The sequence below is a fragment of the Somniosus microcephalus genome, chromosome 3, assembly GCF_052327205.1.
Source record: "Somniosus microcephalus isolate GS21.2 chromosome 3, FLI_Smic_1.0, whole genome shotgun sequence".
Taxonomy (NCBI): Eukaryota; Metazoa; Chordata; class Chondrichthyes; order Squaliformes; family Somniosidae; genus Somniosus; species Somniosus microcephalus.
This window is the reverse complement of record NC_140989.1, coordinates 176,018,805-176,044,282: the sequence shown is the minus strand read 5'-3', so window position 1 is coordinate 176,044,282 and position 25,478 is coordinate 176,018,805. Positions and strand designations below refer to the sequence as shown.

Below are 25,478 nucleotides of genomic sequence, written 5' to 3'. Positions count from 1 at the left end.
AAAAGGAGGAGGTGTCCCATAAAAAATCATGGTGGAGTGTGAGCCTGGAGGGTTCAGCATGGCCATTCCAGAGAGCAGGGTTTGGGAGTTGTACCCAAATGGAGGTAGGAGGAGGGGGAATGAGAACACTAGGGGATGGAGTCTCCATTACAGCCGAAACCTCACTTAGTTTCAATGTTTGTTTGTACTCAATACTGGGTCTACCCCTTGTTCCAAACAGAATCAGTGTCAATGAAGAGAAGAAGAAGAATGTGTAGTTCTTAAAGAAAATGTGACTTTTTTTTATTTTTCTAGCTACTACATAAAACTTTCCGAGCTGTTTGAAAAACTTAGGGTAAGTCTGGATCATTTTAGTACGAAATGAAAAATACTGGCATGCAGGTAAGTCCTTCTTTCAATAAAAGCTAAAGTACACCATGCTATCAATGGAGTGTTAATCTTTTTTAGGAACATATGAACAGGAGGAGGCCATTCATCCCCTCGAGCCTATCCTACTATTCAATTAGCTCCTGGGTGATCTGTACCTCAACTCTATTTACCTGCCTTAGCTCCATATCCGTTGATGTCCCTACCTAACAAAAATCTGCCAATCTGCTATATATTGGTTTCTTAAGTTAAGTCTCCCTGCCAGCAGCTTGTATTTTTTTGTTTGCTGGGAGCCGATGGCAATGGGCTGGGTGGTGAATCGAAGTTGGGCTTACACTTCATGTAACACCAATAGGTGGGTGACTCTGTTGGAATTGTCCCTTTCTAGGTAGAGTAACTCCTTCCAGTTAGCTTACAGGAAACTTGCGATTTACCGGCACCTAAATAACTGGAAATCTTGGTTAACCGGCAAAATTCAGGAGTAGGTTCAGGTAAGTTTTATTACTTGCCTTCCTCCATCTGTTGCTGTGCAAGGGTGTGGCTGCAGCTGTTGCTAAGCTAGAGATGCTTGGAACTTGTGGCCATTGTTCTGAACCTGTTGCTAAGCAACAGGGTTTGTTGCTTTATACGGAGCTTTCTGCTCCGTATCTTTTACTATAGCTTTCGGTTATCCAGAATTGTTGATAAACCGGCACCACGTCGGTGCCGGATTAAAAATAAGTTTCCTGTATTTGATATTTGTTTGAACAAAAATATTACTAAAATTCACCAACACATGCAGAGATTTGTTTTTAATCTGAATTTGCACATGTGTGACACCCTTGGAAGACAAAAGCCTGCTTAAGGGCAACACTTTGGGGGAACAGGTTTTGATTCTCTCAACTGGACGATTCCCTTGAGTGGGACAGTTTCCTGACTGACGGCTTGAGAGTTAATTCTCTGGCTAGCTACTCGTGTCCTCATTGCAAGTCAGTGGGCAGTTGCTTTAATGAGAGGGCGTGAGGTAACTTAAACAGCCTGGAGTTAATGGAGTCCTGGGAGGAGAGAGTTAGTTCGCTGGCAATTTCTTTGCTATCTTCCCCCTTGGCAAGTCAACGAGCAGGAGTATCTGAGAGAACCTTCACGGTCTGTGGTGAGTGAAGCCCAAGGAAATTATTGACAGCAAGCCACAAGATGGAAGAGGTTGTTGGAAGGTCGTTTTTAAAGAATGCATTTTAAGCTGAAAAGTTTAATCCCTGTTGCCGTGTGGCTGGTGTTGGGAAAGGACCATTAAGGGAATATAAGAATGGCCAATGTAGTCTCCTGGACTAGTTTCCATCTCCTGAGGGGATCTGAAGAATTATCCAGATTTTTTCCCCCACTTTTTGTCCTTGGGTTTTTAATCTGTGTTTTCCCTCTCCCGGGAGGTTACATTGGCTGCCAGTGGGGTGTCTATCTCAGTGCTTTGAGTCACGACTCTGTGGGGCAGGCCTGATGGACCAGATGGTCTTTTCCTGCCCGTGGCTTTTGTATGTCGCTTGAAAGGCAAAACTTTGGTGTTTCCTGAGAGAAATACAAAAACAATTAGCGAGAGCCATGGGAGATGGGCAGAGATTGTTTGAAACTTCATCAGCTGGCTGGGAGACGTATGGTATTTATCACATCGTTTTGATCTGGATGCCATAGAAACGGTCACAACAGGAATTTGGGAGGGAAGGGAAGACGAAAGCAGAAGCCTTATTTTGATGACCTTCACTGGAACTTGCACGACCATAGTTAAATGCAGTAATCCAGCACAAGGGGGTGCAATCTTCAAGTTGGAACGAGGCCATTCAAGAGAGAGACCAGGAAATGTAAAGGGTAGTGGAACTCTAATTCTCTTCCTTTAAGGCTGAGAAATGCTAGGTCAATTGGAACGTTCAAGACTGAGATCAATAGACTTTTGTTGGGTAAGAATTTTAAGGGATGTGGAGCAAAGGCGGACAAATGGAGTTAAGATACAGATCAACCCTGACCTAATTGAATGGCGGAACAGGCTGGAAGGGCCTCCTCCCCTTCCTATGTTTCTAATCCAGTGAGGTATTGGCAGTTTATCCTGACGTGTGTTTTAAGCGTAGCCCTGTCTTTTTATCCCCGACAGTCCCCAACTTCATGTCTTGAGTTTATGGCTCTGGCAAAGTATAATAAGGCACCACCTCGCTCTCACTGTCGAGTTTATGCCCCTCACAGTGGGTTTCCTCAATACACATTGCATTTTGATGTCTCAATTTAGGCACAGAAAACTCATGTCCAATGTGTGTAACCCATTCCTTCCTAGGCACACTTGTGTTGAATTGACTTACTAGAGAAAAGTGGACTGGGCCAAGTTGGGGGAGGGAGGCGGCGGTCTGGCTCATACCAGTAGGTGTGTGGGGAGGTTCCCCAGTGCATGTCATGATTCACACTAATTTTTGGCGGACACTCTGTTCCAGTTGTTGCGACAGAGCTGACCACACCATTCAAGTGCTAAGCTGCCTATTTGGGTCAGGATCAATAGAGAGATCACCCAAACTGGACAACAGTTTCCAACATTTTCTGTTATTTCGGATTTCCAGCATCCGCAGTATTTTGCTATCGTAACAGTTTTTGCTAGTTGGAGGATTTTTTAAAAATTCATTTGCGGGATGTGGGCGTCGCTGGCAAGGCCAGCCGTTATTGGCCATCCCTAGTTGTCCTTGAGTAGGTGGTGGTGAGCCTCCTTGAACCGCTGCTGGCAAAGTAGCCTTGGCAAATTGCTGCAGTCCATCCTGTAGATGGTACACCATGCAGCTACGGTACTCCAGTGCTGGATGGGTGGATGTGTAAGCTTGTGGTCATTGGATGACTTGAGATCATCCAAAACTCTACCCATGTCCTAACTCGCACTAAGTCCCGTTCCCCCATCTCCCCTGTGCTCGCTGACCTACATTGGCTCCTGGTTAAGCAACACCTTGATTTCAAAATTCTCATCCTTGTTTTCAAATCCCTCCATGGTCTCGCCCCTTCCTATCTCTGTAATCTCCTCTAGCTCCGCAACCCTCCCGAGATATCTACGCTCCTCTAATTCTGTCCTCTTGAGCATTCCTGATTATAATCGATCGACCATTGGTGGCTGTGCCTTCTGTTGCCTAGGCCTTAAGCTCTGGAATTCCCTTCCTAAACCTCACCGCCTCGCTACACCTCTCTCCTCCTTAAAACCTACCTCTTTGACCAAGCTTTTGGTCATGTGCCCTAATTTCTCTGGCTCGATGTTAAATTTTGTTTTATGACACTCCTGTGAAGCGCCTTGGGACATTTTACTACGTTAAAGGGATTATATAATTAAAAGTTGCTGTTGGATAAAGTGCCGATCACACAACAGTTAGAAGCGAGTGGTGACGTGGAACCTGATCATGTGCTGCCGCCTACAATAGTCAATTCCTCTTGTTGGAAAGTGGTACTATTGCATTAGAAGACTATTATATAAAGTGTTTAAACTTCTGGTTAGAATTAACTTGACTGTTAATGCTGGCTTAATTACAAAGCAGGGTTTCCTTTTACTGATTTTTTTTTTTTCTCCCTCATCTTCTACAGAAAGTAGAAGGAAGAGTGTCAAGTGATGAAGACTTGAAGCTGACAGAGCTGTTAAAATACTATATGCGAGATATACAGGCAGCAAAGGTAATGTAACTGAGGCACATTACTTTTCAATGTTGCCCCTTTGGTTTGCAATCCTCCATCATCCTGAGATTTGGGATTCATTCATTAGATTTTTACCGGATGAGGCCATTCAGCCCATTGCAGCTGTGCTGGCTCTGTTATCCACTTAGTCCTATCATTTGTTTTTGTTATTGTAGGTGGGGATTAGGGTTACTATTTATCTTCCTGCTATAGACACTGTCTTCGGTAATCAAATTCTCATCTTTTCCCCAGTTGTTGACCAATGATGGTCTAATTTCGATTTTCGGATTACACCATTTGATCTTGATGGATCTGAATATGAATCCAAGTCTTGGATTAAAAATAAATTCTACTGCTGCTCCCTGTGCTTTACTGGGCTAGAGCGGTGGTCATCTACCTGTTCCTAATGTTTCAATCATTGGTCCATTTATACAATAAGAAAACTCTATTCTCATCAAACACTCTGGGCGGATGAAATTGGTTTTCTGCGGTCTTGTGATTCTGACTGACTTGCAGTCCTTTCCCTTTAAGCCATTCTTGTGTCGAATGCTCAGAGGTTTCCCTCCGCTTCCTGGACCGAAGGCGTTTTTGGTGACGCCCAGGGTTATGCACGTATTTGTGGGTTACGGTGTCCAATGTAATTTAGACAGCTTGCTTCATTTAAATACAATCCTGGGATCTTTGGGTTGCAAATCCCAGGACGTCGAGGCCGTTTAAGCATCCTGGGATTGCCAACACTCCAGTGACCTCTGTTTCGAGGTACACATGATTGTGTTTTCCCCAACAAACCAGCTTTTGACTGGATTTGAGCTGAACAGATCCTGCTTACACCATTTTAGATGCGAAGGTTAACCAGTTGTATATGGCAATTAGCGTTTCATCTTTTAGTATCAAGGAAGTGTTTTGTGTTTGTTTTTCCAAGATCAGCTAGGACAAAAATAACCACCTAATACTCTGGAGCAGGCATGCCCAGATGCTGACTGTGCAGCACAAAAGATCTATTCACCTTTATGCAAACTGGACTTTATAACCTATGCTGCAGTGCATTGCTCTCTTCCTGTTAGTCAGGTATTAACCTAACCCTAAAGCACTCTGGTTTCTGACAGCCTTGTGACAGCAAACTGGTTCATGTATGTTCTCACGTTACATAAATGTAGTCACAGGATGATCATTTTTTTCCTTTCCTTGACCGTATCTTGTTCATCGAATCATGCAGCATTGGGAGCAGGCCATTCGGCCTGTTGTGCCTGTGCTGGCTCGTTGAAAGAGTTATCCAATTCGTCCCCCTCCCCATGTCTTTCCCCATAGCCCTGCAAATTTTTCCTTTTCAACTATATGTCACTAAGGTTGAGACCATCCATTCAGCTGCCTCTGCTGCTTCCTCTAGCCCACCAGGTCAAACTTCCTCTAAGGTTCCCCCCTGCCCTAGCCCTGAACTCGCAGCTTTCTCCAGCTTCTCTCCGATCTCCCCTCCTGACCTCTCCCCGCTCATCTTGTCCATGAGACCCACTTCCTGCTCCCTCGACCCTATTCCCACCGAGCTGCTGACCACCCAACTTCCTTTTCTGGCTCCCATGTTAGCTGACATTGTTAACAGTTCTCTCTCCTCAGGTACTGTCCCCCCCTCTCCCTCAAATCTGCTGTCATCACCCTCTCTTCAAAAAACCAACCCTTGACTCCTCCGTCCTTGCAAACTACTGCTCCATCTCCAACCTCCCTTTCCTCAAGTCCTTGAATGTCTTGTCTCCTCCCAAATCCGTGCCCATCTTTCCTGCAATTCCATGTTTTGAATCCCTCCAATCAGGTTTCCGCCCTTGCCACAGTACCGAAACGACACTTATCAAAGTCACAGATGACATCCTTTGTGACTGACAGGTAAACTATCCCTCCTCGTCCTCCTTCACTTGTCTGCAGCCTTTGACACGGTTGACCATTCCATCCTCCTCCAACTCCTCTCCACTGTCGTCCAGCTGGGTGGGACTGCACTCGCCGGGTTCCATTCTTATCTATCTAATCGTAGCCAGAGAATCCGCTGCAATGGCTTCTCTTCCCGCTCCTGCATCGTTACCTCTGGTGTCCCCCAAGGATCTATCCTTGGCCCCCTCCTATTTCTCATCTACATGTTGCCCCTTGGCGACATCATCCAAAAACACAGCGTCAGTTTCCACATGTACGTTGACGACACCCAGCTCTACCTCACTACTTCTTCTCTCGACCCCTCCACGGTCTCTAAATTGTCAAACTGCTCCATTTCTGGATGAGCAGAAATTTTCTCCATTTAAATATTGGGAAGACTGAAGCCATTGTTTTCGGTCCCCGCCACAAACTCCGTTCCCTAGCCACTGACTCCATCCCTCTCCCTAACATCTGTCTGAGGCTGAACCACACTGTTCGCAATCTTGGTGTCATATTGGACCCTGAAATGAGCTTCCGACCACATATCCGTGGCATAACGAAGACTGCCTATTTCCACCTCTGTAACATCACCCATCTCCGCCCTTGCCTCAGCTCATCTGCTGAAACCCTTAGGCATGCCTTTGTTACCTCTACACTTGACTATTCCAACTCACTCCTGGCTGGCTTCCCACGTTCTACCCTACATAAACTTGAGGTCATTGAAAACTCGGCTGCCTGTGTCCTAACTCGCAGCAAGTCCCGTTCACCCATTGCCCTTGTGCTCGCTGACCTACATTGGTTCCCGGTTAAGCAACACCTCGATTTCAAAATTCTCATCCTTGTTTTCAAATCCCTCCATGGCCAGGCTCCTCCCTCTTTGTAACCTCCTCCAGCCCCCCCCCCCCCCCCCACACACAGATATCTGCGCTCCTCTAATTCTGGCATCTTGAGCATCCCTGATTATAATCGCGCAACCATTGTTGGCCGTGCCTTCTGTTGCCTGGGCCGTGCCTTCTGGTATTCCCTCCCTAAACCCCTCCACCTCTCCTCCTTAAAACCTACCTCCTTTGACCAAGCTTTTGGTCACCTGCCCTAATATCTCCTTGTGTGGCTCGGTGTCATTTTTTGTTTAACACTCCTGTGAAGCGCCTTGGGACGTTTTACTATTTTAAAGGTACTATATAAATCAGTCGTATTTTATCCAATTCTCTTTTGAAAGTTATTATTGAATCTGCTTCCACCACCTTTTCAGGCAGCGCATTCCAGATCACAACTTGCTGCATTAATATATTTTTTTAATTCCTCATTTCCCCTCTGGTTCTCCTGTGGATGCTGACTTTTAGACTGTGGTGTATGTAACCTGTTCCACCTTAAGAGAACAACCTTAAGAGATGTACTACTTTCTCTTGGCTGCTGTATACTGTAATACCGGTGGTGACCACACCGGTGTATAAACGTTGTGTAGGGATTTGCTGGGCAGTTCAGCCCTGACCTCCGAATAGTAAAGACCTGTTAAAAGTTATTCTTGTGGTCTGTGTCCAGTGATTTATAATAAGCATAACTGGGACACACAGACTTAACAGTGGCGACGAGTCCGATCTTACCCTGTGGCAGTTTTACATCCAAGGCAGCTTCGTCCTCAGAACGGGCGTCGAGAAGAGGCATCCGCCCTCATCATCCTGCTGAGCACCATCGCACGGGAGGCATCGAGAACCCGGGTTAAAAAGAAAAATTCTGACCACGAAGCCCTCCATCAGCGACAGGCAGTGATCATCCCTTCTACCACGGTGGTGGGTAAGCCGATCAGCGACACGAGCAGAAAGTCGGCCGCGTTGACTGTGGAGTGGGGGAAGGAAAACGGAGGAAAAAGGGCGGAGGACTCGACCACGGCCGGTGAAAAGGGCCGGGCTGCAATCGAGGCCGAGAGGCGCAGCGACTGGGGCAGCTTAAGGCACGAGAGCCGCAGAGAACTCAAACGCAGCCGGTGTAAAGGACCGGGCTGCATGCGGGGCTGAGAGGCGCAGCAGCAGGGGAAGCGTGAATGCCCACGGGAACCGCGGGGGAGTAAAAGCAGCGTCGGGGAATTGAGAACCGCTGGGGAGGCGAGGACGGCAGCAGCACGGCAATCGCCATTGCAGCCAGCGGGGGAAGAAGGCAAACGCGGGAATCCGCCATTGTAGTCGGCGGGGGAAGAAGACGAGCGCGGGAAAGACCGCCAAGCGCGGGAAGCCGCCATTTTAGTAGGCGGGGGAAGACGACAAGCGCGGGAAGCCGCCATTTTGAGAAAAAAGAAAGAAAAATTTAAAAACTTGCAAGGATGCCTAAACATGGGAACATTAATACCTTTGATAGCGATATCGAAGCTTGGACCACGTATGTAGAACGCATGGAAGTTTATTGTAAAGCAAATAAGGTACCAGATGATGAGAAAGCACTAACCTTATTAAGCTCAATGGGTGCGAAGACATACGGGCTATTGAAGCACCTTCTATCACCAGATAAACCGGCGGATCAGACTTTCGCGAATATTGTTACTGTCCTGAAAAATCATTTAAACCCCACGCCGCTGATGATAGCGGAACGATTTAAATTTTACAGAAGAACGCAGCTGAAAGACAAAAGCAACACTGAATTTTTAATTGAACTGCGTAAGCTACTGTCAGTTTGGAACAGGACTAGCAGATGCGCTGAGATATAAATTTGTGTGGGGATTGTTAAAAGAAGGAACACAAAAGCGACTGCTTGAGGAGAATGATCTTGCGCTTGATAAAGCTGTCAATATTGCAGCATCGCACAAAGCCGCAGCGAGAGGCACTGCGGAAATGCAGCTACGGTCACCAGAACTCTGCACCAATCAAATGGTCTTGGGTACAGTAAAATGTTATCGTTGTGGAAAGAACGCACGATCAGAACCAGTGCTGGTTCAAAAATCAGGAATGCAGAAAATGTGGCAGGCTTGGTCACATAGCTAAAGTATGCCGGTCAGGAAAGAAGACCAGCAACAAAAAGTCACCGCAGGAAAAGTACAGAAAGGTACACAAGGTGACAGAGAACAGTTCGAACGAACAGAAGTCAAATTCAGACTCTAGCAGTAATGAACTGGGTAGTCTAAGAGTACACAATGTTGGTAATGAAGCAGACCTCCAAACAATCTGGGTCACACTTCAGATAGCAGGAGTCCAAGTGAAGATGGAATTGGACACTGGATCGGCATTGACGGTCATGAATAAGCGAGATTACAAAAGGTTATTCCCACATATTCCCCTACGGGATACGGAGATTGTATTGAAAACATACACGGGGCAAAGAGTATACCCCATCGGGAAGATAGAGGTAAAGGTGGTCCACAAGGGCAAAGAAAGCCGAGGAATGGACTTATATGTGCTACCTGAGGGAGGTCCACCACTACTGGGACGGAGTGGATTAGGAAAATAAATATGGACTGGCATTCCTTAAAAGCACTAACGGTAGATTCCGGTAAAAAAGATGTCAAACCTAAACGATTGTCCAGAATATTGGACGATGCTAAAGAGGTGTTCCAACAGGGACTGGGAACACTGAGAGGAATTACGGTAAACATCAAGGTTGAAGAACATGCAAACCCGAAATTTTTCAAAGCCAGACCGGTACCTTATGCGATACGACCTGCTGTGGAAGCTGAGCTGGAAGGGCTAGAACGTTCAGGAGTACTGTCGAAGGTAGACTGGAGTGAGTGGGCCACGCCCATTCTCCCCGTCATGAAGCGTTCATCGAGCAACAAGCTGGGGGAACCGGGGAAGGTTCGCATCTGTGGAGATTTCAAGATCACTGTTAATCCGGTGCTTCACACGGTGCAGTATCCGCTTCCGCGGATTGAGGATATCTTCGCTTCGTTGTCTGGCGGGAAACACTTCACCAAGATAGACCTGACGCAGGCGTACTTACAGATGGAAGTTGAGGAAGAGTCACGCCAGTATCTCATGATCAACACGCATAGAGGCTTGTACCGGTATAATAGACTGGTTTTTGGAGTGGCATCGGCTCCGGCAATTTGGCAGAGGGCCATGGAGCAGGTATTACAGGGAATTCCAGGCACACAATGTTACCTGGACGATATTCTGATTACAGGAGATGATGACGAGGAACACCTTGCAAATTTGGAACTGGTGCTCACCAGATTGAAAGAATATGGACTTCGAGTTAATCGCCAGAAGTGTGAGTTCTTTCAGAAGCGGATCTCGTACTGTGGTCATGTCATTGACCAGGAGGGGCTTCATAAGTCTCCTGACAAGATCGAAGCTGTTGTGAAGGCTCCCGCTCCGGATAATGTATCCCAATTGAGGTCGTTCCTAGGGTTGATTAACTATTACCATAAGTTTCTGCCAAATTTATCCACGGTGCTGCACCCGCTGAATGCTCTTTTGCAGAAGGGAGTACCATGGAAGTGGAGCGAGGACTGTAAGAGGGCCTTTCGCAAAAGCAAGGCATTGATCACCTCAGAGGAAGTGTTGGCTCACTTCAACCCAACGCTGCCTATTCGTTTGGCTTGTGATGCTTCTCCATATGGTATTGGGGCAGTACTCTCTCACAAGTTGCCAAATGGCATGGAGAGGCCAGTCGCGTTCGCATCCAGATCATTGACCTCCGCTGAGCGCAACTATGCTCGGATAGATAGGGAGGCTCTCAGCTTTGTGTGGGGAGTAAAGAAGTTTAATCATTACCTGCAGGGCCAAAAGTTTACGCTTCTGACAGACCACCAGCCGTTGGTATCCATTTTTAACCCTAAGAAGTGTGTTTCGGTGATGACAGCACAGAGACTCCAGAGATGGTCCCTTTTCCTAGGGGCACATCAATATCCGATCGAAGTCAAAGGTACAAAGCAGCATGGTAATGCTGATGGGCTGTCGCGCCTGCCACGACCTACAGAGGAGGAGGCACCGACGGTTGACCCTGTTGAGTTATTTCACTCGACCATCATCGAATGTTTACCAGTCACCAATGCAAGTATTGAAAGAGAAACCAGGAACGACCCGACACTGTCCCGGGTCTACGAAGTGACAGTGAAGGGATGGCCAGCACATGGTGATCCACTGTTACCGGCATTCTCAGCAAGACGAGAACAGCTGTCTGTCTGTCAAGGAACATTGTATGGAACAAGGGTGATTATTCCTCCTAAGTTAAGAGAGAGAGTTCTAAAGGAACTGCATAAAGGCCATGAGCGAAGATCAGATTCCACTACAACACAAGGTGGACAAATTCCTACTGGCATATCGAAACGCCACTCATGCAGTGACAAACCAAAGTCCTGCCATGATGTTCTATAACAGGAGGTTGCGGCCCAGGTTGGACTTGTTAAAACCAAATGTGCGGAGGGAAGTTGAAAACAAACAGTTCCAGCATATAAATAACAAGACCACTCGGAGTTTCGAAATAGGACAACCAGTGTTAGCCCGGGACTATAAAAACGAGAAATGGCAATCTGGAACAATTCGGGCCAGACAAGGACCCCTGATGTACACGGTAGATATTGATGAAAATGTAATACGGCGTCATGCTGACCAACTGGTAGAATCGAGAACAAGGGTCGAACCCAGGGTTACGGCAGAGACAACCGTGGAAGAAGTTAGTGAACCTGAAGCATCTACCTCAGAAGTGAATGTACCTGAGGATGATGTCCAATCCATAAGAGATCAACTAGATGAGTCAGCCCAGCAACGAGAATCAGAGACCCCTGAAAGGTGTTATCCAACTCGAATCAGGAGGCCTCCTCAGAGACTGAATCTTTGAACTGTTTTGCATGAAGTTGTATCTATGTTATGTTAAATGGGGATATAACTGTTAAGCTAAAAAGGGAGGATTGTGGTGTATGTAACCTGTTCCACCTTAAGAGAACTACTTTAAGAGATGTACTACTTTCTCTTGGCTGCTGTATACTGTAATACCGGTGGTGACCACACTGGTATATAAACGTTGTGTAGGGATTTGCTGGGCAGTTCAGCCCTGACCTCCGAATAGTAAAGACCTGTTAAAAGTTATTCTTGTGGTCTGTGTTCAGTGATTTATAATAAGCATAACTGGGACACACAGACTTAACATAGACAAAGTGCTATTATTGGATCATCTTTCCTGAACTGGTTTGCTCTGCCAAAATCCCAAATGTTTCTGGTGCTCCAGTGTCCTGCTGACAATGGTATGATTCTCTCAGTGCGAAGGTGCTGTTGCCAGTTTTGGTTCAGTTTGTGTCCGCACTGCGCGTCATCCCCGACGCATTCTGTTGTAGAACATTTCCAGCGTTTCGTTGAGCGGTGTGATGTCCCCCTCTGAGCTGCCACATAGTTCAAGACTACAGACTGGAAGGTTATCTTCAAGAAGAGGATGCTGTGGCTCAGTGGGGAGCACTCCCTTTCCTCCGAGTCAGTAGGTTGTGGGTTCAATCCCCACTCCAGGGACTTGAGCACATAAATCCAGGCTGACACTCCAGTGCAGTGCTGAGGGAGTACTGCACTGTTGGAGGTGCCATCTTTCGGATGAGATGTTAAACCGAGGCCCCGTCTGCTTTCTCGGGTGGATGTTTTTATAAAAAAAAAAAAAAAAAAAAATCCCATTTTATAGGGGAGTTTTCCCGGTGTCCCAGTCAATATTTATCCTTTAACCAACAATCACTAAAACAGATGATCACATTGCTGTTTGTGGGAGCTTGCTGTGTGCAAATTGGCAGTTTGTAAGTTACAGATGCCCCCCCCCCCCCCCCGGTGCTGAGAGCAGCACTGGGATCAGACCGATCTAGGCCCCTCCAATTCAAACTGGCAAGTTTTCCGGCCAGTAAGCCAGGGCTTCACAGGCGAAGTGTGGCCCACAGGCGGTTGGTCGGATACCCTAACCTTCCCACAAAGACTTCTGATATTTGTGGTACACTGACTGAAGCCGCTGCTCTAGTAGTTCCACGTAGCAGATGTGTTATTTGACAAAGCCAGTGGGTAAAGAGGCCAAACTTGGGTAAGGCAGAATATGCCATGAATGCTTGACTTCTAATTCATCCTCTGATGGGGGAATCCAGAACAAGGGGTCATAATCTGAAATTTGGAGCTAGGCCATTTAGGAGGAATCTCAAGTAAAGCACATTTTCTCACTGGGTAGTGGAAAGCTGAAATACTCTGCCCCAAAAGGCTGTGGGTGCTGGGGCACAACTGGAGCTTTCACGACTGGGATCGATAGATTTTTGTTGGGTAAGGGTATGAAGGATATGGAGCAACGGTGGGTAACTGGCATTGAGGAACAGACCAGCCTTACATAGGATTACATATGATATACGGCACAGAAACAGGCCATTCGGCCCAACCAGTCCATGTCAGTGTTTATGCTCCACTCGAGCCTCCTCCCGTCTTTCCTCATCTAAATCTATCACCATAACCCTCTATTCCCTTCTCCCTCATGTGCTTATCAAACTGCCCCTTAAATTCATCTATACTATTCACTTCAACCGCGCCCTGTGGTAGTGAGTTCCACATTCTCACCACTCTCTGGGTAAAGAAGTTTCTTCTGAATTCCCTTGATCTGATTGGATGGTGAAACAGAATTGAGGGGCTGAATGGCCTCTTGTTCCCAATCCTCAATTTTACAATGCTGTACCGAGTTTAATTTGCAATTGGATTGTGCACGTGACACTGAACGGGTTAGAGCAGATGCTGTTGTTTAAATATATTTTAATGTGGGATTTGAAACTTTTTTGTATTAATTCAGGATCTTCTGTACAGGAGAGCCAGGGCTCTTGTTGATTATGAAAATGCCAACAAAGCACTGGACAAGGCTCGGATGAAGGGTAAAGATGTGAAGCAGGCAGAGCTCCACCATCAACTGTGCAGCCAGAAATTTGAAAAGCTTTCAGAATCTGCAAAGCAAGGTACGAGACCCTAATGTCCAGGAAAACTGCTCACACTCACTCACTCCCTCACAGCCAATTCCGTACTTTTGAAGTGTTGTAAAGTCGACACGTGGCAGCCAATTTGCGCACAGAAAGATCCCACAAACAGCAATGAGCTAAGTGACCAGATAATCTGTTTTAGTTGGTTGAGGGATAAATATTGGCCAAGACATCTATGTTCCAAACACACTTATTACCTTGCCATTGGAGATCAGCTGTTAAAGTATTAATCTTCAGCTTGACTCTGACAGTATACTCACCTCTGAGCCAAGGTTTGTCTGTCTGTTCACCTGGATCCAAAAGATGCAATATCACTCAAAGCTCTCCTGGTTTTAAAATTCACATCCTTGTTTTCAAATCCCTCCGTGACCTCGCCCCTCCGTATCTCGCTAGCCTCTTCCGGCCCTCGAACATCTCTGCGCTCCTCCAATTCTGGCCTCTTGAGCATCCCCGATTTTTATCGCTTGACCATTGGTGACTGTGCCTTCAGCTGCCAAGGCCCTAAGCTCTGGAATTCCCCTCCCCGAAGCCCTCTGCCTCTCTACCCCTCTTTCCTCCTTTTGAGGCGCTCCTTAAAACCTACCTCTTTGACCAAGCTTTTGGTCACCTGCCCTAATATCTCCTTGTGGCTCAGTCAGATTTTGTTTGATTCCGCTCCTGGGAAGTGACGTTTTACTATGTGGAAGGCACGGTATAAATACAAGTTATTGTTGAATCCTGAGCAATATTTCTCAACCAACAGCAACAAAAAAATAACAGGTTAACTGATCAATTTAAAATTCACTCTGGTGGTGTGGACATCTCTGGCAAGGCTGGCATTTATTGCCCATGGCTAGTTGCCCTGAAGGTGCGACATCGGCAGCGGGTGGAGGCGGAGCAGCGCGGCAGAGTGACTACAAGAGGCCCCAGAGGCTCAGATAGGCCTCACCAATCTCCAATCTCAGGCAAGGAGAGAGGTAAAAAGTATTCAAGGTGTGACGTCATCACAAAACAGGTAGGTATATAACCGAGTATTTCTCTCGTTTTAAAACTTTAAGTCTGTGATTTATAGTTTTTAATGTTGCTGTGGTGTACCAAGGCCTTTCTGGTGCAGAGTGACTGTTGGTAAACCATTTAACTGGTGTAACGAGAGGGATTGATTTAATTTAAATCCAATTAATTAAAGGGGATACTAGCATCTAAAATCGGGCAGAGGGTGTCCATAACTAACAATAAAAAATTTAATTAATTAAATAGAATGGAGCAGGTGATGTGTTACTGTTGCGAGATGTGGGAGCCGGTGAACCCCATTGAGGCTCACGGTGATTACGTCTGTGACAAGTGTCTGCTGCTACAGGGACTCCAGCTCCGTGTTGATGAGCTGGAGTCTGAGCTTCAGACACTGCGACACATCAGGGAGGGGGAGAAGTACCTGGACTCTGTGTATCAGGAGGTGGTCACACCTATGAAGTTAATTAATTCAGATGTAGCCCATGGTCAGGGACAGGACGGTGTGACTACGAGTGAGGCAGGTACGGGGATCCAGGAGGTAGAGCTGGAGGAGCCGCAGCCCTTGCTCTTGACCAACAGGTTCGAGGTTCTTACTCCCTGTGGGGACAGGAGCAGGGACTGCAGGGAGGATGAGCAACCTGGCCACAGCACCGTGGAACGGGGGGCCATTCAAGAGCGGGGAGTAAATAGAAATGTTGTAGTGGTAGGGGATAGTATTATTAGGGGGATAGATAGAGTTCTCTGCAGCCGAGAGCGAGAGTCCTGAAGGCTGTGTTGCCTACCCGGTGCCAGGGTTAAGGACATCTCCTCTGGGCTGGAAAGAAGCTTGCAGTGGGAGGGGGTGGATCCAGTTGTCGTGGTCCATGTTGGTACAAACGACGTAGATAGGACTAGGAAGCCGGTTCTGTTAAAGGAGTATGAGCAGCTAGGGGTCAAATTAAAAAACAGAACCTCAAGGGTAATAATCTCTGGATTATTACCTGAGCCACGAGCGAATTTGGCTAGGACAAATAAAATTAGTGAGTTAAATGCGTGGCTCAAAGACTGGTGTGGGAGAAATGGGTTTTGCTTCCTGGGACACTGGCACCAGTACTGGGGCAGGAGGGAGCTGTTCCGTTGGGACGGGCTTCACTTGGCCAGTGCTGGGACTAGAGTCCCGGCGGATCATATAACTAGGGCTGTAGAGAGGGCTTTAAACTAACTAGTGGTGGGGAGGTTCCTAGAGAGCAAATAATAAAACTGACAACAGAGAAGGTCATAGACTTCGGTAGCAGTGGGGAAATTAAAAACCAGAGCGTGTCAGGAAGGGGCAGAAGGTATGGAGTAAAAGGTAAAGTAATAAAAAGGGCAAAAGCAGGAACTAAGTGTCACAAAACATATTTGAAAGTTCTCTATCTGAATGCACGTAGCATTCGTAACAAAATAGACGAGTTCATGGCACAAATAACTACATATGGGTATGATCTTGTGGCCATTGCAGAAACATGGCTGCAGGGTGACAATGCCTGGGAATTAAACATACCAGGTTATTTAACGATCAGGAAGGACAGGCAGGAAGGGGAGGTGGGGTGGCTGTTAATAAAGGAAGGAATCACTGTAATACAGGGAAATGATATTGGGTCAAAAGATCAGGATAATAAAACAGTTTGGGTGGAGGTAAGGAATAATAAGGGGAAAAAAACACTAGTGGGCGTAGTCTATAGGCCTCCGAACAGTGGCAACTCTGTTGGACGGAGTATCAATCAGGAAATAGTTGAGGCTTGTAATAAGGGAACATCTATAATTATGGGGGATTTTAACTATCGTATTAATTGGACAAATCAAATTGGGCAGGGCAGCCTTGAGGATGAGTTCATTGAGTGTATTAGGGATGTGTTTCTTGAGCAGTATGTAACTGAACCGACCAGGGGGCAAGCAACCTTAGATCTGGTCCTGTGTAACGAGACAGGATTAATTAAAAATGTCCTAGTAAAGGATCCCCTTGGAATGAGTGACCATAACATGGTTGAATTCCATATTCAATTAGAGGGTGAGAAGGTTGGATCTCAAACAAGCGTGCTAAGCTTGAATAAAGGAGACTATGAAGGTATGAGAGCCGAATTGAGTAGAGTGGATTGGGAAAATAGATTAAAGGGTAAGACGATACATGATCAGTGGTGTACATTTAAGGAGTTATTTTACAACTTCCAAAAAAAATATATTCCACTGAGAAGAAAAGGGTGTAAAAGAAAAGACAGCCATCCATGGCTATGTAAAGAAATTAAGGATAGTATTCGACTAAAAACAAGGGCATATAAGGTAGCCAAATCTAGTGGGAGGATAGAGGATTGGGAAAACTTTAAAAGACAGCAAAAAATAACAAAAAGATTGATTAAGAAAGGGAAGATAGATTATGAAAGTAAATTAGCAAAAAATCTAAACAGCTAGTAAGAGTTTTTATAGTTGTATAAAAAGAAAAAGGGTGGCTAAAGTAAATGTTGGTCCCTTAGAGGATGAGACTGGGAAATTAATGGTGGGAAATATGGAGATGGCAAAAGCGCTGAATGAATATTTTGTATCAGTCTTTACAGTAGAAGACACTAAGAATATCCCAACACTGGACAAACAGGGGGCTAAAGGGGGGGAGGGGCTAAACACGATCAAAATCACTAAGGAAGTGGTACTCGGTAAAATAATGGGACTCGAGGCAGATAAATCACCTGGACCTGATGGCTTACATCCTAGGGTCTTGAGGGAAGTGGCGGTAGGGATTGTGGATGCATTGGTGGTAATTTTCCAAAACTCCCTGGAATCAGCAAAGGTCCTGGCAGACTGGAAAACTGCTAATGTAACGCCCTTATTTAAAAAGGGCAGTAGACAGAAGGCTAGAAACTATAGACCGGTTAGCCTAACATCTGTGGTAGGTAAAATTTTGGAGTCCATTATTAAGGAGACAGTAACAGGACATTTGGATAATCATAATTTAATAGGACAAAGTCAGCATGGTTTTATGAAGGGGAAGTCATGTTTGACAAATTTGCTGGAGTTCTTTGAGGAAGTAACATATAGGGTGGATAAAGGGGAACCAGTGGACGTAGTGTATTTAGACTTCCAAAAGGCATTTGACAAGGTGCCACACAAAAGATTATTGCTTAAGATAAAAAATCACGGGATTGGGGGTAATATTCTGGCATGGATAGAGGATTGGCTATCTAACAGAAAGCAGAGAGTTGGGATAAATGGTTCATTCTCGGACTGCCAATCAGTAACTAGTGGTGTTCCACAGGGGTCAGTGCTGGGTCCCCAACTCTTTACAATCTATAGTAACGATTTGGAGGAGGGGACCGAGTGTAACATATCAAAGTTTGCAGATTATACTAAGATGGGAGGGAAAGTAGTGAGTGAGGACATAAAAAACCTGCAAGGGGACATAGACAGGCTAAGTAAGTGGGCAGAGATTTGGCAGATGGAATACAATACTGGAAAGTGTGAGGTTATGCACTTTGGCAGGAAAAATCGTAGAGCAAGTTATTATCTTAATGGCAAGAAACTGGAACGTACTATAGTACAAAGGGATCTGGGGGTCCTGGTGCACGAAACTCAAAAGGTTAGTATGCAGGTGCAGCAAGTGATTAAGAAGGCCAATGGAATGTTGGCTTTCATTGCTAGGGGGATAGAATATAAAAATAGGGAGGTATTGCTTCATTTGTACAAGGTATTGGTGAGACCGCACCTGGAATACTGCGTACAGTTTTGGTGTCCATACTTAAAAAAGGACATACTTGCTCTCGAGTCAGTACAAAGAAGGTTCACTCGGTTAATCCCGGGGATGAGGGGATGGACGTATGAGGAGAGGTTGAGCAGATTGGGACTCTACTCATTGGAGTTCAGAAGAATGAGAGGTGATCTTATTGAAACATATAAGATTGTGAAGGGGTTGGATCGGGTGGATGCGGGGAGGATGTTCCCGATGATGGGTGAAACTAGAACTAGGGGGCGTAGTCTTAGAATAAGTGGCTGCTCTTTCAAAACTGAGATGAGGAGGAACTACTTCACTCAGAGGGTGGTAGGTCCATGGAATATGCTGCCCCAAAAAGCTGTAGAAGCTACATCATTACATAAATTTAAAACAGAAATAGACAGTTTCCTAGAAGTAAAGGGTTACGGGGAGCGGGCAGGAATTTGGACAGGAGTCTAGGTTCGGATCGGACATGGCCCTGTGGGTAGCGGAGCGGGCCCAGGGGCCGTGTAGCCTGATCCTGCTCCTATTTCATGTGTCTAATTCTGTTAGATTCAGGAGATGGTTCTGTGATAGTAGATTGGCGGTTAGGATCAGATCAGCCATGATCTTATTGAATGGCGGAGCAGGCTCGAGGGGCCGATTGGCCTACTCCTCCTATTTCTTATGTTCTTATGGTGGTGAGCCGCCTCCTTGAAGTGCTAGCAGTTTTGTTGTAACTGAGCGGCTTGCTTCAGAGGGCAGTTAAGAGTTACCTCCCACATTGGTGTGTAGGACTGGGGCTACACATAGGCCAGGCCAGGTAAGGATACCCATGAAGGACGTTGGTGAACCAGTGTTTTTTTTTTAAATCCAAAGTCACTTTTTCACCGAACAGATTCTTATATAACAGAATTCAAATTCTCAAAATACCATGGTGGGATTTGAGCGCTCATTCTCTGGATTAATTACTAGTCTAGTAACATAACCACGCGGCTACTGTACCCACAATCATCAGTCTCATTTGTTTATGGGACCTTGCTGTGCGCAAATTAGATGCTACATAAATGATTGGATCTTCTGCCCTTTATTATTGAACCTTGATATCTATCCATAGATTGTATTGTTGGTGATTAAGCTTTGTGTTTATTCTCCTGTTTTCAGAGCTGACTGCTTTCAGAACCAGGCGAGTGGGAGCATTCCGTAAAAACCTGATTGAAATGACTGAGCTGGAGCTGAAGCATGCCAGAGTGAGTAGTCCACAGCAACGAGCCTGATTCTGTTTGTTAATGCAGCAGTAAGTACCGGGACTGTCCTGGACGTGTAACCCCAGCCTGTTGTCTGTCCACACCTGTGGTTTTCCCCCTTTCGGTCCAAAGGATATGCAGGTGAGCACATCCATAACACACCACAGGCAAAATTCTTCACTAGCCAATGACTGCTGAGGTTGGGTACCACTTTGTGCAGCTAATGGTAGTGTGTTGCAGTGTGTGAAACTGTACACCAGGGGGTGGTGGTGCAGTGTCCATGCCGGCTCTCTGTGGAGCAATCCAGTCAGTCCCATTCCCCCGCTCTATCCCTGTAGCCCTGCAAGTTTATTTCCCTCAAGTGCCTATCCAGTCTCCCCTTGAAAACATTGAGTGTCTCCGCTTCCACCACATCCGTTGGCAGCGAGTTCCAGGTCCTCGCCACTCGCTGCGTGTAAAAGTTTCCCCTCGCATCCCCCCTGTATCTCTTCCCAAAACCTTAAATCTGTTTCCCCCTAAGTCCTTGTACCATCAACTAGTGGGAACAGCCTTTCCCCGTCTAGTCTATCCAAACACATCATAATCTTGTACACCTCTCTCAAATCACCCTTCAACCTCCTTTGCTCTAATGAAAACAAATCCAACCTGTCCTTGTAGCTGAGATCCCCCCATCCCCAGAACCATTCTAGTAAATAATCTCTGCACCCCCTCAAGTGCCTTCACATCCTTCCTCCAGTGTGGTGACCAGAACTGGATGCAATACTCTAGTTGTGGCCTAACCAGTGCTTTATAAAGGTTCAGCATAACTTCTCTACTTTAGTACTCAATACCTCTATCTATGAAGCCCAAGATCCCATATGCTTTGCTAACCACTCTCTCGATATGTCCTGCCAGGACGTCCGTGTTCTTGCTCAGGCCAACATCCCCAGCATTGAGCGTGGTCAGAGCTTCGATCAGCTCCGATGGACGGGTCACATTGTCCGCATGCCCGATACGAGACTCCCAAAACAAGCGCTCTACTCGGAGCTCCAGCACGGCAAGAGAGCCCCAGGTGGGCAGAAGAAACGCTTCAAGGACACCCTCAAAGCCTCCTTGAAAAAGTGCAACATCCCCTCCGATACCTGGGAATCCCTGGCCCAAGACTGCACAAAGTGGAAGAGAAGCATCCGGGAAGGCGCTGAACACCTCGAGACTCTTTGCTGGGAGCAAGCGGAAGCCAAGCGCAGGTAGCGCACGTCAACTCAAGCACCCCACCCACCCGCCCCTTCAACCACCGTCTGCTCCACCTGTGACAGAGACTGTAGGTCCTGCATTGGACTCATCAGTCACCTGAGAACTCATTTTTAATGTGGAAGCAAGTCATCCTTGGTTCCGAGGGACTGCCTAAGAGAGCGAGGGATGTCCTGCCACCTTCAGGGACCCATGCACATTAATTCCCAGGTCCCTCTGTCCCTGCACACTCTTTAAAACTGTGCCATTAAGTGTATATTGCCTCTCCCTGTTCCTTCTGCCAAAATGCATCACCACACACTTCTCTGAATTAAATTACATCTGCCACTTGTCTGCCCATTCTGCTCAACTTTCTATGTCCTGTTGCAGTCGATTGGTATCATCCTCACTGTTTGCCACACCCCCAAGTTTGGTGTCGTCGGGTCATGTTGCAGTGTGTGAAACTGTACACCAGGGGGGCGATATTGCAGTGTGTGAAACTACACACCAGGGGATGATGCAGTGTGTGAAACTGTACACCAGGGGGCGGTGTTGCAGTGTGAAACTACACCCGTGGGGGGGGGGTGGTGGTGCAGTGTGTGAAACTACACCAGGGGGGGTGGTGGTGCAGTGTGTGAAACTACACACCAGGGGGTGATGCAGTGTGTGAAACTACACACCAGGGGGTGGTGTTGCAGTGTGAAACTGTACACCAGGGGGTGGTGTTGCAGTGTGTGAAGCTGTACACCAGGGGGTGGTGTTGCAGTGTGTGAAACTGTACACCAGGGGGTGGTGGTGCAGTGTGTGAAACTACACCAGGGGATGATGTTGCAGGGGGTGGAAAAGAACAAAAGGGAAGGTCTGTGATCGGGTGGAAGGCGGGAGTGAATAAATGACAGTGATAGTCCAAATCAAAAGGAGATGGTAATGGGACAAGTACAGAAACAAAAGATGAGTCTCGGAGGTGTAAATGGGAATGAAAGAATCAACAGCTGCCATGTGGAAAAAATAGGGGCAGAGGTTATGGTCTGCAATTGTTGAACTCTATGTAAAGTGACTAATCGAAAGATGAGGTTCCCACGTTAGCCTTGGAGTACCGAGGTCAATTGACACATTCTGCCTGCCTGAGGTAGAATCATAGAATAGTACTGCACAGAAGGAGGCCATTCGACCCATCGAGTCTGCGCCAGCTCTTTCGAAGGTGTGTTTAGGCAGTGTGGACCTGAGCTTGGGCCTGGGCTGCTCTCTCTGTAGGTCCCAGTTGTACACCAGCTGAGCACAAGCACCCTGGCTGGTTTAATATGTAACATGAGAAAAAGACTGATCTAATGCCTTTTATCATAGAATCATACAGCACAGAAGGAAGGAGGTCATTGTGCTTGTGAAAGAGCTCTCCAATTTGTCTCGCTCTTTCCCATAGCCCTGAAAAAATGTTCTCTTTCAAGTATTTATCCAATTCTCTTGAAAGTTACTGTTGAATCTGCTACTTTCAGGCAGCGCATTCCAGATCATCATAACTCACTGCATTTATATATATTTTTAAATTATCCTCCTGCCCCCTCTGGATCTTTTGCCAATTATCTTCAATCTGTGTCCTCTGGTTACCGACCCTCCTGTCAGTTTCTCCCAATCTACTCTCAACCCCTCGTAATTTTGAACACTGCTATTAAACCTTATCTGCTGCAAGGAGAAGAATCCCAGCTTCCCTACTTATATATCCATATAACTGAAGTGTCCCTCATCCCTGGTCCATTCTGGTAAATCTCTTCTACACTCTCCAATGCCTTAACATTGTTTCTGAAGTGTGGCATCCAGAATTGGACACAGGAAGGATTAGCATAACTTCCTTGCTTTAGTGCTCTGCCTTTTATTTCTAAAACCAAGGATCCTGTGTGTTTTTTTTATCAACTTGCCCTGCCGCCTTCAAAGATTTGTGTATTCTGTTTGTTTATTTTAGAACAATGTGCAGATGCTACAAAACTGTCTGACTGCATTGATGAGCAATTAGCGGCGTGTGACTGGATCAGGCCGGGGATCCTCAGACTGAACTTGATTCACCTGCTGGAGACGCATTTATAAGCTGCGGCCTAAAATCGTTGCACATCCCATTTCCACTGCAGCAACTCTGGTCACGGGATAGACTGTGTGTGTTCCTATTCTATATCCTTTACAGTGTGTGCCTCTGCTGCTGTTAACTCCTAAAAGCTTGGATTAAGTGTAAAATAATATTTTCTAAAAAAAAAGCTAAGCTTTGTTCCACGCAAGTGCCTGCTGATTGTAGAACTTCACAAACAGTGACTTCCAAAACTGAAGTGGACCAAATTTTGTATGTTCATATTCCTTGCACGTTTAGTCTTGTATATTGAAGTATAATGGGGCCTTTTACAATAACTGTAATTGAACTGGTATTTAAACTCGGCTTGGCTAAGCGATGCTTTAAATCATCTTGTGTGAAACCTGTTTGAGGTTTTAACAAATCTTCCATTCAATCATGTGTGAGATGACCAAATTGACATTGCTGGTTTACACTAATAAATGAAACCATCCCAGTTTTAACACTGCGCTACCCCACATCTCTTATTTCCCTCTAAATTAACTTTTCTTTTGACCGTTTCCGTTTATCATAATTGTACCCAGTGGGCTAATCTTTGAGTTGGTGAGATGTAATGACATGCAAGTCATGCTTTTGATTCGCAGGTGTAATTTGCCAAAAGAATTCAGATTGAAATCTAAGCAATCGCAAGAGAGCATGCTATTGCACTGAGAACCGAGCAGTCCCCAATGCTCGTGGCCTCTTTCTAGGGTTGTACTGGTTGCTGTCTGGCACTTGTAGAGTTAAGTGTGTGTCTCCCCCTCCCCCGGCCCTGTCACTTTCCTCTAGCCTCAAAAAACAAAGTCTTGTAATATTAGTTAATATTTTACGTTAAACACTCTGAAAACTGCAGAACAGTTTTCAGTGCGTGCCTCATCTCTGCCTGTGGAAATAGTGATTTTCTCCTCATCCCAAAATAAATTGCAGCAACATCACAACTCGTGTTTGACTAAAGATCTTGGATCACGTTTTGCAAATAAAATTTGGCGTGCGTGAGTTTGGGGCGGGGGTGGAAGCAGGTGCTGGTAAATTGGCAGCATCTCAGTTTTTTGATCACTTTGGATTTGGAGATGGTGAAATTAGGACATTCGGTTTCCCACTCTAACCACAGGCTTATTTTGATTGGGCAGAGGGCATCATGCAAGAGATGCTTGGCCAGCTGGCCAATTCCCAGTTGTGTTCTCTCCTCTCGCTCTCGTGCTCTCTCTCTCTCTCTGGGAAATTCTGCTTCCAAAGTAATAAGGTGGGGGAAATGGCAAAATGTGAGTGCTGTTTCTATATCTTTTTCTGAAGGAAAGAAGGAGCAAGGTGCTGGATCTGGTTCAGGTAATTCCTGAAAGTTGTGTTGGGAGGAGAAAATGCAAGTTTTGTTAAAGCTCTTAACTCTATTAATTGTTTTACATTGAACCATTATGTCCTGTGTCTGACGTCTGCCATTTCAAATAGTAGTGGCAAGCAGAAGAAAGCCCAATGTAAAAAATATATATATATATTTTCTTGATGAAAATTGAGATTCTGTTACATTTAGGGGTATTCTGGTTATAGGCATTGATGTATGTATGTGTGTGTGCGTGTGTATACAAATAAATGTTCATAGTACATAAACTTCAAGACGTGGCCTGCTTTAAAGTGCCACAGTATGTGAGGTGCCCAGAGTGAAATTCTGTTGGCTTGGTCTCTATCTCCCCCACACCTCATGATTTGGTCTCTTTCCTCCTCCTCCCCCCCCCCCCCCCCCCCCCCCCCCCCCCCTCCAAAACACCCTGTGATTTGGTTTTGTTCCTGTTGTCAGTTGTCTTGGAGTTCCAAACCAAATAGCTTTTTCTTTAAGACAACAAACCCATTTGTGATGCGGTGATTAGCTCTCCAGGTCGCGCTCTGAACGTCTGTCCTGTACTATGTATTTAACAATCCCAGCAGAGGAACTGAAGCCAGTGAACAAATGGCAGACAGGGTGCAGAGGTGGAATTTCTGTCTTCCAGATGTTGTTACAGTTTCTAACAAATGTTGACTAATCTTGTTGGACTTGTAGTGCATCTGTTCATGAACATGATGTATTTGCCTGTACTCGTCAGTGTTCTCTCACTGCAAGAAATGCTTTTGTGCCTTTTGGAAGGAATTTGAACAGTAAAGATGGTTTGAAACTGCTTTGTGATGTTTTATATGTATCAAGGTCAAACAAATGCACGCACGCACTTTTATTTAAAAGCACGCACCGATTTCACCTGGCAACTGTTCACTGCTCCATCGTGTCTCCCTCGGCGTGTGACAGACACCGCAGTGGGTAAACTGGCAGACTCCTCTCTCCTGTCAGCCTGTGCGGATTCATACAGGTGGAGTTGGGGGCTGGGGAGACCAGACACTTGGAGGGCAATTTTAACCCGACTCACCCAGCGGGAACCTGAGGGATCCGGTACAATGTTG

General features: G+C 46.0%; 1 protein-coding gene across 2 annotated transcripts in view; it reads left to right on the top strand.

The window, feature by feature from the left end:
- Positions 1–25,202, top strand: part of snx5 (sorting nexin 5) — a 49,540-nt gene extending 24,338 nt beyond the window's left edge. The window contains exons 10-14 of one of the 2 annotated variants that reach the window (XM_085981959.1): positions 295–334; positions 3,937–4,023; positions 13,639–13,798; positions 19,671–19,803; positions 22,920–25,202. In XM_085981959.1, coding sequence (XP_085838085.1) covers positions 295–334; positions 3,937–4,023; positions 13,639–13,798; positions 19,671–19,783 — 400 coding nt within the window. In that variant the 3' untranslated portion in view covers positions 19,784–19,803; positions 22,920–25,202. The remainder of the gene's footprint in view (positions 1–294; positions 335–3,936; positions 4,024–13,638; positions 13,799–19,670; positions 19,804–22,919) is intronic. The other variant, XM_085981958.1, reaches the window with a different exon arrangement.
- Positions 25,203–25,478: the final 276 nt, after the last annotated feature.